The sequence below is a fragment of the Ranitomeya imitator genome, chromosome 6, assembly GCF_032444005.1.
Source record: "Ranitomeya imitator isolate aRanImi1 chromosome 6, aRanImi1.pri, whole genome shotgun sequence".
Classification (NCBI taxonomy): Eukaryota; Metazoa; Chordata; class Amphibia; order Anura; family Dendrobatidae; genus Ranitomeya; species Ranitomeya imitator.
Window position 1 is genome coordinate 455,283,607 of NC_091287.1, and position 12,107 is coordinate 455,295,713.

Below are 12,107 nucleotides of genomic sequence, written 5' to 3' on the forward strand. Positions count from 1 at the left end.
GGAAAGCAGAGCGGTGACGTCACCGCTCTGCTTTCCGGCTGACCGACGCTCACAGCCAGTACAGGAGGAGTGCAGAGCACAGCGCTGGAGGACAGACAGCGGTAGGTAAGTTTGTACTGTTTGTTTTTTTACTTTTAGGATGGTAACCAGGGTAAACATCGGGTTACTAAGCGCGGCCCTGCGCTTAGTTACCCGATGTTTACCCTGGTTACCAGTGAAGACATCACTGGATCGGTGTCACACATGCCGATCCAGCGATGTCAGCAGGAGTCCAGCGACGAAATAAAGTTCTGGACTTTATTCAGCGACCAACGATCTCCCAGCAGGGGCCTGATCGTTGGTCGCTGTCACACATAACGATTTTATTAACGATATCGTTGCTACGTCACAAAAAGCAACGATATCGTTAACAATATCGTTATGTGTGAAGGTACCTTAACTGCCAAGCTGATAGCAGTCAGTGGTCATGCAAACACACAATCTCCTCACCGGAGGTGCTGGTATTCTAGGGGCTCATTTCAGCTGGGTCCCTGAATACATACACAACACACAATCTCCTCTCCGGAGGTGCCAGTATTCTAGGGGCTTATTTCATCCGGGTCCCTGAATACATACACATATAACCACACTGGCGCAAAGCACATAACTTTGATTGATACTAGCGTATGGCCGTGCGGTCATGTGAACCTTTTATAGCTGCAGCAACTACAGGACCTTCCTAGAGGACCAATGGGAGTTGCTGCAGTACCTAAGCATGTGACCCTTGATCTCCAATGAGAGATCTTACCCTGGGCATGCTCAGAAGGGGAAAAGTAGGACTTATTCCCAAAGACATCTGCTCGCCGCTGACCAGTATTGGCTTCAATGGCAGTAGCTGGAAAGGCAGCAGTAACCCTTTGAACAGTGTCAGACTGAGAAAGATGCTGGGACCAACACCTCCGCTGAGCAGGCTTCACTGCGGCAGGAGAAGAATGGGAGACTGCAGCGGAGATGGCTCGAGATTCCCCCTGTGCAGAAGCGGGAACTCAACCCCTTACAGAGAAAATCCTTACTTGGTTTGAACAGTCATTCTGTGCTTTCAGTCTCCTTTTAACACATATTGAAAGATAACATTAACATGATAAACTCAATTGACATTAAATTATCAGCCAATAGAAATGAAATTAGTAGGTTTGGCCAATTTAGTCTATTAGCAAGAGGTTGTTCGATTTTGGACATTTATGATATACTTACAGGAAATGTTACAGGTACCACTTATGGGATTTGCATCTGTCTTAAAAACTGTACCTGTCTTGTTTTACTAGTAATGAAGAAGTGGCCATGCAAATACTGATCTCTTTGTTCCAAAAATAACTGTGCATCCTTGTTTGACTCTTTTATGAACTTTCTTAGAAGTCAGAGAAGAGTACAGTGTATTAGCACTTCTGATCTGTCGATGATACAAAATGAACTCTCTTCTCAAGTTTGATGCAGGTTCCAGAGATGCAAAACCAAAGAAATGTGGAGGAGCATAAGTTAGCAGTGCAGTGTGCAAGAGCATGGTCAGACTGTGGCCATTTCACAGACAAACCTCTCTCCCGGAAAGAAAAACTAAATGAGTATATACCCCATCGTAAGTAAATAGATAAATAACATAGAGTGCTTGGTTAACATTATTTTGATCAAAAAGCATAAAGCCATACCACTGCAAAAATGTGTACCCAACCAGGACAGTCCTATCCTGTTTCTAGTATTGAAACTCCATCATGTGTCAGCCAACGTTAATGTTATGGCAGAGACAGACGGCCGTATTTCTCATGCGAGAATCGCATTGCACTTCATGGACTGGCCTGGCAGCTCTCCTGACCTGAGCTAGACAGCGTGATGGATTACTATGCAACTGTCAAGCTCAGGTCAGGAGAGCCAACAGCCAGTACAAGGTTTACTATGCAATATGGCAGTCTGTCTGCCCTTAATAAGAGCAGAGCAGGACAGGGGCCAGACTGAGTAGGGCAGGGGCCCAACTGTTCGGACACCTGTCCAGGGGAAGCCATATAGAGGAAATGCCTAGCTCAGAAGGTTCCAACAATGGTACCATATATACAAGACATTTATAAATTCTGTAGCTAAACCATAAATGTCCATGATGACGGATATACCCCTGTTAAGATTGATGCTGCACAATGACTTTTGTAGTTCTACAGAAAATAAGGTTTATAATTCTAATATATTTTTTACATAATTACATGAAAAATCTCAGAAAAGGTGATTGTGCTACAGAAACAACTGAATGGACTGCAGCTGTCATGCTATACAAAGTCTGAGGGTAACCCCAACATTTCACAAGTCAAATAAAAGGAAAAAAAGTTCTGCTTTTCTTTACTCACCCTTCCATATCTGTTTGCATAGGATCCTGTCAATAATGAGTGGAAAACAATGATCGTCTCATCCAAATCCCAAATAAATACTCTCTAAAAAAATCAATGAAGAAATAATAATATTTAAATATTTAAAAAGAGAAAAAAAATATAGTATATTATTATTTATTATTATTATTTATTTATATAGCACCATTGATTCCATGGTGCTGTACATGAGAAAATTACAGATATCACTTACAGTATATATTATCGATGTAAAAAAATTCAATGGAATTAAATTCATAATTTACTATGCAGGATAGTAATAATAAAATAGGAATTCATTTAATAGGTGCATTTTGTTCTGACCTACATATTTTGCATTCTCTCGCACATGTAGGCTGCAATGAATTATTACTCTCTGCAAAAATTAAATAAACAATAAAAAAAAACTGCAAACACCTTAAATAGCTATGTTATTTTTCTAAGAAACATCCAAAGTGACTAATGTTTAATGGATTCTACTGGGAAATAAGTTATTTCTCTTGGGCTCAGGTTACTGTATTACATACTTCAAGGTCAGAGTCTGGAGGTGGGGATGGGTTGTTGTTTCTACGTCCTCGTCCCCTTGATTTTCCCTCCGATGCTCGCTGTAATCGATCAGAATCTGAATCTTTAATGGGTGTTGATGGACTATGGATAATGCTATATTCTGTAAAAGAAAAAGAAAGGAAACAATACTCATTTGGATTACATTCATTAAAAGCTGATTTTTTATTTGTCCCAAACATAAAACCTTCAAATTGGTTTATCAAAGAAATGTTCATAAATTATTTTTCTTACGGCTTTAAATCAAGAACAATTTTAGTTTTATTTTTGTGTCTAACAATACTAGGAATTCAAACTTAAAATTATTCAGAGAGCAATAGGTTTTCATCAGATTAGTTATGAAGCTAAAATTCTTAAAAAGGTAATAAATTCTGAATTATTTCCTATTAGACTAGATCTTTATTGTGGTTTCCCTGAGGAAGAGGTCCGCTAGCTCTAGAAATGCGTTTGGGGATAAACTACAATCTATTTCTATTCCTACGTGAATTAACTACGTGAAGGTAACTTCAGCGATCCATCACTATATATGGAATTAGTATTCATGCAAGAATATGTCGAAGTTCCCGGCCTAATAGCCAAAGTTTGATCTTGATGTATGCAACTGTTTGCCATGCAGATACATTGACTCCCACTGTGAGGCCAAGTTCAGAGGACCATATTTTCGGTCTGAGCGCTGACCATGACAAAAATGGACATCACGCAGACCAATGTAATACAATCGGGCAGTACAGATGAGCGTTTTTTTTCATCAACCAATTTGTCCATGAAAAAAAAAGCAGCATGCATTAGTTTCTCCCGCCTGTTGGATGAAACTCTCTGATTCAAGTATTTTTGGCGCGCCAAAAAATCGGATGCCATACGGAGCCACCATAGAGCATCCATTTTCTAATAATACATTGCAATTCTTTAACAAATGAAACTGTATTTAGCCTTTTTAGTATATTTTTAATAACTGCTTATGTATAAAATGGATTATACACAGATTGAAAAGAAGTAACAGATGAGAAAAAAATTATACATATTTTCTGGGTGAAACTTAGACAATGTGTTTATATGTTTGTGTGAAGTTAGCCCCCAAAATACTATGTGCTAGACATTTCTGTGATTTTCTGTATTGGCTGCCTAGGCTTTTTTTTTTGCCCAATTCCAAAATATATGGAAAAAAGACTATAGACACTTTCTCATTGCAGGGCAAGAGCATTTATGGCACAACATGCACCATGCACATGGTGCAAATAAGGCGGATTGTCACTTTACTGACTGGCAGCTACAAATGACAAAAATGGCTCTACTACTGGCTACTTGGCTTCTAATCTCTGCTGGTATGTTTTTCTCAAGTTCTTTTAAAAATCAGTTTGGTCTTAAATTTAGTCTGTCTCTTAAATGCTATGCGACTTTGTCAGTATTAATAATATGGAATTTTGCAGTGAGGACTGAGAATGCCAGGTTTCCTGTTGTCGTCAGTTGATTGCTTCTGAATATTCATGAGAGGCACAGTAAGCGCTCCCTTCCTTCTGCTAAGTTCAGACTATCACATTACAGGAGGAAAGAACAGAGAAATGCCAAAACCCTTTACTAATACAAAGAAAACTTGACGCAGGAGAATTCTCAGAGAAGTAAAAATCGCTAAAAAAAGGAAAATGCTACAACTGCAGACCAAAACTAACTAAACTTGCAAAACATGGCAAAATAGAGTCTCTAAATATCACAGCATGTTTCCTAGGAAAAGACTTACAGTATTTATTTTTATACATTTCATAAGAGAGAATACAGTAAAAACATAGTAGAGTTAATGATAGGACAATGAAAATTGACAAGGTGTATGCACAATTTCTATAAAAGGAAAACTTAGCTGCAGAAAACAATATAAGTTGTATATAACGGCTTAGAATTAATCTTTACAAATTAATTTCATAATAATAATAATAATCTTTATTTTTATATAGCGCTAACATATTCTGCAGCGCTTTACATTTTTGCACACATTATCATCACTGTCCCTGATGGGGCTCACAATCTAAATTCCCTATCAGTATGTCTTTGGAATAAAAAATGTACTTGTTTTTCTGACAGTGTAATGCACATACCATTCTATTAAGATACCATAATAATTTTTAGATACACTATTATTCCCTGTAATATTGTGTTCTAGAAACCTTGTTAAAGCTTTAAGCAGTGTTTTTCGAAAACTTTTCAAAGCAGAAACTGAGCTGAAGCTAGGCAGAAAGGCTACACATCCTCTTAAAAGACTCAAAACTCCTTAAAAACGTCTCGTTTTGGATCTTCTACCCAGTTTGTGCTCCAAAATTTCTGCAAAAAGACTGTGTGCACTGGTTATGCTGAAACTAAATGTGGACTTTGTGCACACAAATTGTGCATCTGAAATTGACAATTAGGGCTCATGTAGACGACCAAAGTTTTAGTCAGCGTGCGATCAGTCAAAACATTGGTCTGCACCTGGATGGTCAGAGGAAAAAAGTAACAGCATCCATGATTTGCCTCTGATAATCGTATTGCACTTAGCAATTCAAGTGTATGAGTCCATGGAAAATATCCCACCACAGTCAAATGTTAACCGAGTGTTGTCCGATTTTCACGGACTGACAGAATGGAGTAGAAGGAGAATTTTTTTTTAAATCTTTTTTTTTTTTTTTTTAATTCTCCACATCCGACAAAATCTGAGTAAACTCTAATCACACACTGATCAAACTCTGATCAGAGTCTGGTTACAGTGTGATTAGCATAATTTCACTGATTTTCTAAAGTGGAGAACACACAGTTATCTGCACCTGCCCTAATGGTGAATTTACAAATTAGTTAGTTAATATATAGAAATTAGTTCTATATTAGTCGATTTGCAGCATTAAATGACAACTGATCGGTAAATATTTATTATCCATTTATTACCCAAAATGTTTTTACACAGGACCGATATAGTCCACGTTCCACGATGTCTTGGGCATCTGTGAATAGCAGGAAAGTGAGAGCACTATTCACAGGCGCCAGGAAGTGACTACGACGTTCATCAGAGAAGCTGGGTCTCACTGCGCTAGACCCGGCGACGGTGATGAGCATTGATGTCCCGCCAGAGACATGAGGGAACATGGACTACATCGGCCCTGCGTGGCAACATTTTGAGTAATAAATTGGTTGAACCAGGGCATTGTCTTTATGTCTGTCTTTTTATGTCTTTCAAGTATCCTTTTCTGGAATACTTCAGATTTGTTGGATTACTTTGAACCTGCATGGGATTTTTTTTCTTTTTTTTCTTGATAAATTGGTGAACAAGAGAAGTGTGAGGGAATCTTTATTTAAATTAAGTATTTTTTCTGTGTACATATTTTTATTTTTTTATTACCGGGTTAGTATTGGAGGTATCTGATCGAATAACCACAGGGCTTGATTCCAGCTGTGATTTTGGACAAATTACAGCTGTCATCAACCCCAACTACCATTACCCAGATTGCCACCATACCGGGGCATTCAAGAATAGACAGGAAAAGCATCAGCATTGGGGCATCTCATGGGATGCATCAATTCTGGAGCAGCTATGGGCTTGTATTTTCTTGCCCAATAACCATGAACCTTCCAGGCCTCTGCTTCATCTTGGCTGGCTATCAATAGGGGGGACACTGCATTATTTTTCTAAATGATTTAGTGGTTAAACCAGGCTAAAAACACCTGCATAAAGGCACTTACAGCACATGTGCTATTTATTTAACTGCGGATTTACCGCATCAAATGCAAGTTTATGGGGAAATTCGGCACAGATGACTAAGCGTTTCTGCAAGAGAAATTGACATGCTGTAGTTCAGAAACCCACACAACAAGTGAGTTTATGCAGAGTTAAATAGAAATACAGTGGATATGGGATTTTTAGTAATCCCATCCACAGTGCTTGTACTATACAATGCAGCATTTTGGACTGAAAATATGCTGCATCCAGATAGTATTACTGACTGTGGGCACTCAGCCTAAGGGATGGAGAAGGCTTTTTTCTATTTATAATTGTGCCTTATATACAAGTAATAATACAGGAAAGAATGTTTCTAAACATGTTTTACTGTAAAATCCATGTTATCTTCGGTTTTGTATGTTTTATTGTCAGTCCGTAAAGGTGGAGTAATACTCTGACAACATTGTTCCCAGCAGTGACCTGGGACTCAGAGATGCACCCAGGAATCTACTTCATGCTTTTCCCATTCCATTTGAGTGCTATTTCACATCCATTTCCACGATTTTCCTGCTTCCCTAGCCCTCCTGTTAGGGTCTTCCAAAAAAATGTTCCAGTTTACCATTGATTTCTATTATACTTGGTACTCAAGTCAAGCCCATCTGTGAGTCCGAACAGCTCGATTCGAGTACTGAGCACTTGAGCATTTTAGTGCTCGATCATCACTATCGATATCAAGAATTACACCTTATATTAACCTTCATCAGAACTGACTGCAGTGTTTACTGGGGTTATCCAGGACTTTTATTATTTGTGCATATTGGGCTTGTGTAGAATGTGTCTTCAGATACACTGTCAATCATTTCAGCACATCCGCCCACATTCTTATTCTGTCTGAATCTGGTGCCCAGATGAGGGGCAGATTGGATATAACAGACAGAAAGTAATGCTTGCATGTCAACAGAGGACTACGTGATCCACACCGGATGCACACAGAGCCAAAGTGCATGTAATGAAAGTGTATTAACCTCTTCATGCCACGGCCCATTTTTGTTTTTGTGTTTCTGACTTTTGCTCCCCTTCTTCCTAGAGCCATAGCTTTCTTTATTTTTTCATCAATATGGCCATGTGAGGGCTTGCTTTTTGTGGGACGAGTTGTACTTTTGAAAAACACCATTGCTTTACCATATTGTGTACTGGAAAACGGTAAAAAAATTCCAAGTGCAGTGAAATTGCCAAAAAAGTGCAATTCCACAACTGTTTTTTGAGGTTTTTTTTAACAATGTTGACCAAATGCGGAATCTGACCTGCCATTATGATTCTCCAGGTCATTACTAGTACATAGACACCAAACATGTATAGGTTCTTTTTTATCTAAGTGGTAAAAAAGTCAAAGTATTAAAAAAAAATTGTTTCATTTTCTAATACCCGTAGCATCTCAATTTGTTGTGATCAGGGGCTGGGTGCAGGCTTATTTTTTGCGTGCTGAGCTGATGTTTTTATTGATACCATTTTGCTGTAGATATAAACTTTTGATAGCCCGTTATTGCATTTTAATTTAAAGTTGCAGCAAGCAAAAAAACCTAATTCTGGCATTTTTACTTTTTTTTTGCTACATTGTTTACTGATTGGATTAATTATTTTTATATCTTGATAGATCGGCCTATTATGAATGCGGCCATTCCAAATATGTGCATATTTTTTTTTATTGTTTTATCTTGAATGGGGCAAATGGAGGGTGATTTGAACTATTACATTTTTTTTTTTTTTTATATTTTTAAAAACTTTTTAATTTTACTTTACATTTGCTTCAATAGTCTCTGTGGGAGACTTGAAGCTGCGATCAAACGATCACTTGTGCTACACACAGCAGGGCTTCAGCCTTGCTCTATGTAGCAGAAATGCTCACTTGCTATGAGCACCGACCGCTGAGCGGTGCTCATGGCAATCCGGCATTGACAACCACAGAGGTCTGCTGCAGATCTTGGGTTGTCATGCCAACTCAACAGTGACACGGGCGCCGATGAGCAAGATTAATTATGCGCTTCCAGATATTGACAGCGGCATTTAACAAGTTAACAGCCACGGGTGGATCGTTCTTCCACCCGCAGCTGTTAGGGGCAGATGTCAGCTGTTCAAATCAGACAAGATGTGGCCTTGAAGCCAAAGCCCACATCAAAGGGAGAGGCACAACATGCGCTGTACCTGTACGGCGCATGTCGTGAAGGGGTTAAAAATACCAACACCAACATGCACCCACAAAAAAAAAGCCATCTATGAAAATATATTAGAAAAGTGATTGCTGTGAAGAGTAAGGAAATAACAGCAAAGGAAACCTCCTTTATTTAAAAAATGAAATTAGTAGTCTTTCAATTTTTGCACTGGCCAATGGGGCTAATTTAGACATCTACTTGCTCTCTATTTTCAAGAAGACATTTCAGCAGGCTCTTTAACATTAAAGACTGGATTAAAACGACAGGTAACACCTCGATTCATTGCTAATAGTACAAGAGCCACGGCTCACATTAAATAATGTCACAGCTCCCACTGATCCCCTCCCTTCACATTGACTTCATTATATATTTCAATACAAAAGACATGGACTGAGTCTATTGCTGCTAATATACATGCTGAGTTACTGAAAGAACATGAAGGATCAGTCTAAAAAGCCTCAATAGCCAATCTGAAAGTGCCAAGGTTACTATTCTTTATTTTTAACAAAGACTGTAAGATGGAAGAAAATAAGTGTATTTAAATTTTTTTTTTTAGGTGACCCTTTCATCGCTCCGTATCTCACTCTCGGGCTTCGTTCACAGTCACGTGACTAGCTACGTCACGTAGGTCCTGCACTGTATCCGGACTTACCGCTTTCACTCCACGCGGCGTCCGGCACCTCAGGACTCCGTCCCAGCCCGGAGGTTAGTTTTGGGTGGCTGCTACCGGCCGGGGCAGCCACCATTTTTTGGATCTATACCACGCTTCGTCCTTATATGGAAGAAACTCTTTGGAATTATATCGGCAGCATCACGGCTCTTTTCCTCATCGAAAGATGTGCTATCTGTGACAGGAGGTAGGATACTTCTATGTATATTCATCCACCCTTGGTGTTATTATAGACTATTGTGGACACATTTAGAAGCTACTCCAATTTGTTTATTGAATGCCGACTTCGATTTTTTATCTTTATTTAGTTACTCAGCAGCAGCTTCTCTGGCTAAATATCTAGCGCGTACCTATATGTACTCTGATACATATATATTTTTATTTGATAACACAAAAACCTGATTGAAATGATGAGTTTCTGATGACACCTTAGATTTAAATGAGAATTAGACACAGTAAATGGTTTACCTAGAAAAGAATGGCCAAGGCAATGGATCACCTATGGTCCATATTTTGCAATGTCCTAATGTTTGTTACATTATAACCAAAATGCTAGATTCTAGCGCCGTTCAATGGTGTAGAGCTAATAGTGGCAGACCACATGGCCGCCCTCTGCCCGGGATCTTAATTTCAAGGGTAATGCATCCTCAGGTCGCGAATGCAAAGGAGTAAAATGACGGAACAGGGAGCTGTTGTTGCAGCAATTGCGATGACATGACTAGATCGTGCCCGCTGCATGGAGCCTCAGTCAGCACACACTGCACAGACAAGAGCAATACATTGGTGGAACTAGGCTAGGTGAGTATTTTTTCTTTATTATTTTGTTAATCAGTACTTTTGAGAGTAAAGTGGGGTGGTATGGGAGGGCATTAGAATGTTAAAGGCTGTTGTGGTTGTTTTATACTGTGTAAGGAGCTATGTGACAATATATTGTTCAGAGGGCTGTGGGCCCATCATGTTGTGTTCTGACTAGGTGGCCATCATAGTATGTGTAGACTGTTGGGACAATATACTGTGTGTGAAGGTTCTTTGGAAATGTCATATTGAGTTGGGTGCTATGGGAGCCATCATGCTGTGTGAGGGCATCTTACTGTGGGGGGGAGTAACTCTGAAGGCCTCATAATGTGTGTGAAAGCAACATGAGGGTGTCATACGTTGTGGGGGCACTGTGAGGATTATCATACTGTAGACATGGGAGGTAATGAGAGGCAAATATTGTGGTGGAATTTACTATGTAGGTATCATCATATGTGTGTGTGTGTGTGGGGGGGCTATTTTGTGGCCATAATATTCTATAAGAGCTATAAAAGCGTGTTTCATAGTGAGACTTCAGTAGGGGTGCAATCACTGTGTACCTCCCGCAATACACATCCCTCTCCCTCACTTTAAAGTTGTGAGGTATAACCTTGTGTGACTGTGCATATGTGCAGAGACCAAGCAGCATATTTTGGGGGGGGGAGTGAGAGTGAGGGGAAGGGTCCATTTAGAAATGTTGTTATCGGTCCCCATGATTTCTATGTACACGCCTGGTGCCAACCACCAGGAATAAACCACTATTAATAATTATTGGATGCCTCACAATCACACCTGCACATTGTATGATCCACGTTAACATTTCCCCCAAAAAATAAAAACATTGTAAAATTTGCAAAATTGCATAATTTCAACCACATACTGCATGTGAGTGACATCACTGATGGATTTGCTCCACCCTGAGACCAGAGATAAATATGCCCATTTGATCAGAGAAGAATAAATGCGTCATACTCATATATTTCTCACAGTTGTTCTCTTCCCAAATCCACCTGTGGCTCAAATGTTATGTAAACTAAGCTTTGGGTCGTGTTTTTCACTTCAGAAGTTCAAAGTGTCCTCTTTTTCTTAACATAAGTTTTTATTTAAGATCTTGCAAAACAGAATAAAAAAAAAAACTTTCAGCCCACAAGAGTCTTATTCCCAGACTACCTCCTGACTACTTATCAAGGAATGTATGTTTTTCACAGCCAACTGGACCACAAACATGAACCATCCTGTGCAAAGACTGCTTCAAACATTGCTCACAAGGAACGATAACATTCAACTGGTTTGCTTCAATTGCAAAAAATGACTGCAGGTCTTCAGACAAATTCATGACAAAGCCATATTTATGGGCCCTTTATAAACGCTGTATATCACACCAACAAATGCTACATATTTCTGTCATATTTGTTTTTTTATTAGATTAAACTCATAGGTGAACAACTGACAGGTGCTGTCCATGTTTATTACCCTAAGGCTACTTTCACACGAGTGTCGGTACGGGCCCGTCGCAGTGCGTCGGGCCGATGTACCGACGCATGCTGTGAAGTAAAAGCACAATGGGGGCAGCGGATGCAGTTTTACAACACATCTGCTGCCCCATTGTAAGGTCCGGGGAGGAGGGGGCGGAGTTCCGGCCGCGCATGCGCGGTCGGAAAAAGCAGACCAGACCCGACGGACAAAAAAACGTTGCTAGCAATGTTTTTTTGTCCCGACGGACTGCAAAAACATGTCACATCCGTCGCACAACAGATGCAACGTGTGGCAATCCATCGAAATGCGTCGCTAATGAAAGTCTATGGAGA

At 39.5% G+C, this 12,107-nt stretch overlaps 1 protein-coding gene across 2 annotated transcripts in view; it reads right to left on the reverse strand.

The window, feature by feature from the left end:
* Nucleotides 1–12,107, reverse strand: part of EYA1 (EYA transcriptional coactivator and phosphatase 1) — a 160,407-nt gene that overhangs the window by 81,693 nt on the left and 66,607 nt on the right. For both annotated transcript variants that reach the window (XM_069731471.1, XM_069731470.1), the window contains exons 10-11: nucleotides 2,912–3,051; nucleotides 2,367–2,450 (exon numbers count right to left, since the gene is read on the reverse strand). In XM_069731471.1, the coding sequence (XP_069587572.1) occupies nucleotides 2,367–2,450; nucleotides 2,912–3,051 (224 nt within the window). The remainder of the gene's footprint in view (nucleotides 1–2,366; nucleotides 2,451–2,911; nucleotides 3,052–12,107) is intronic.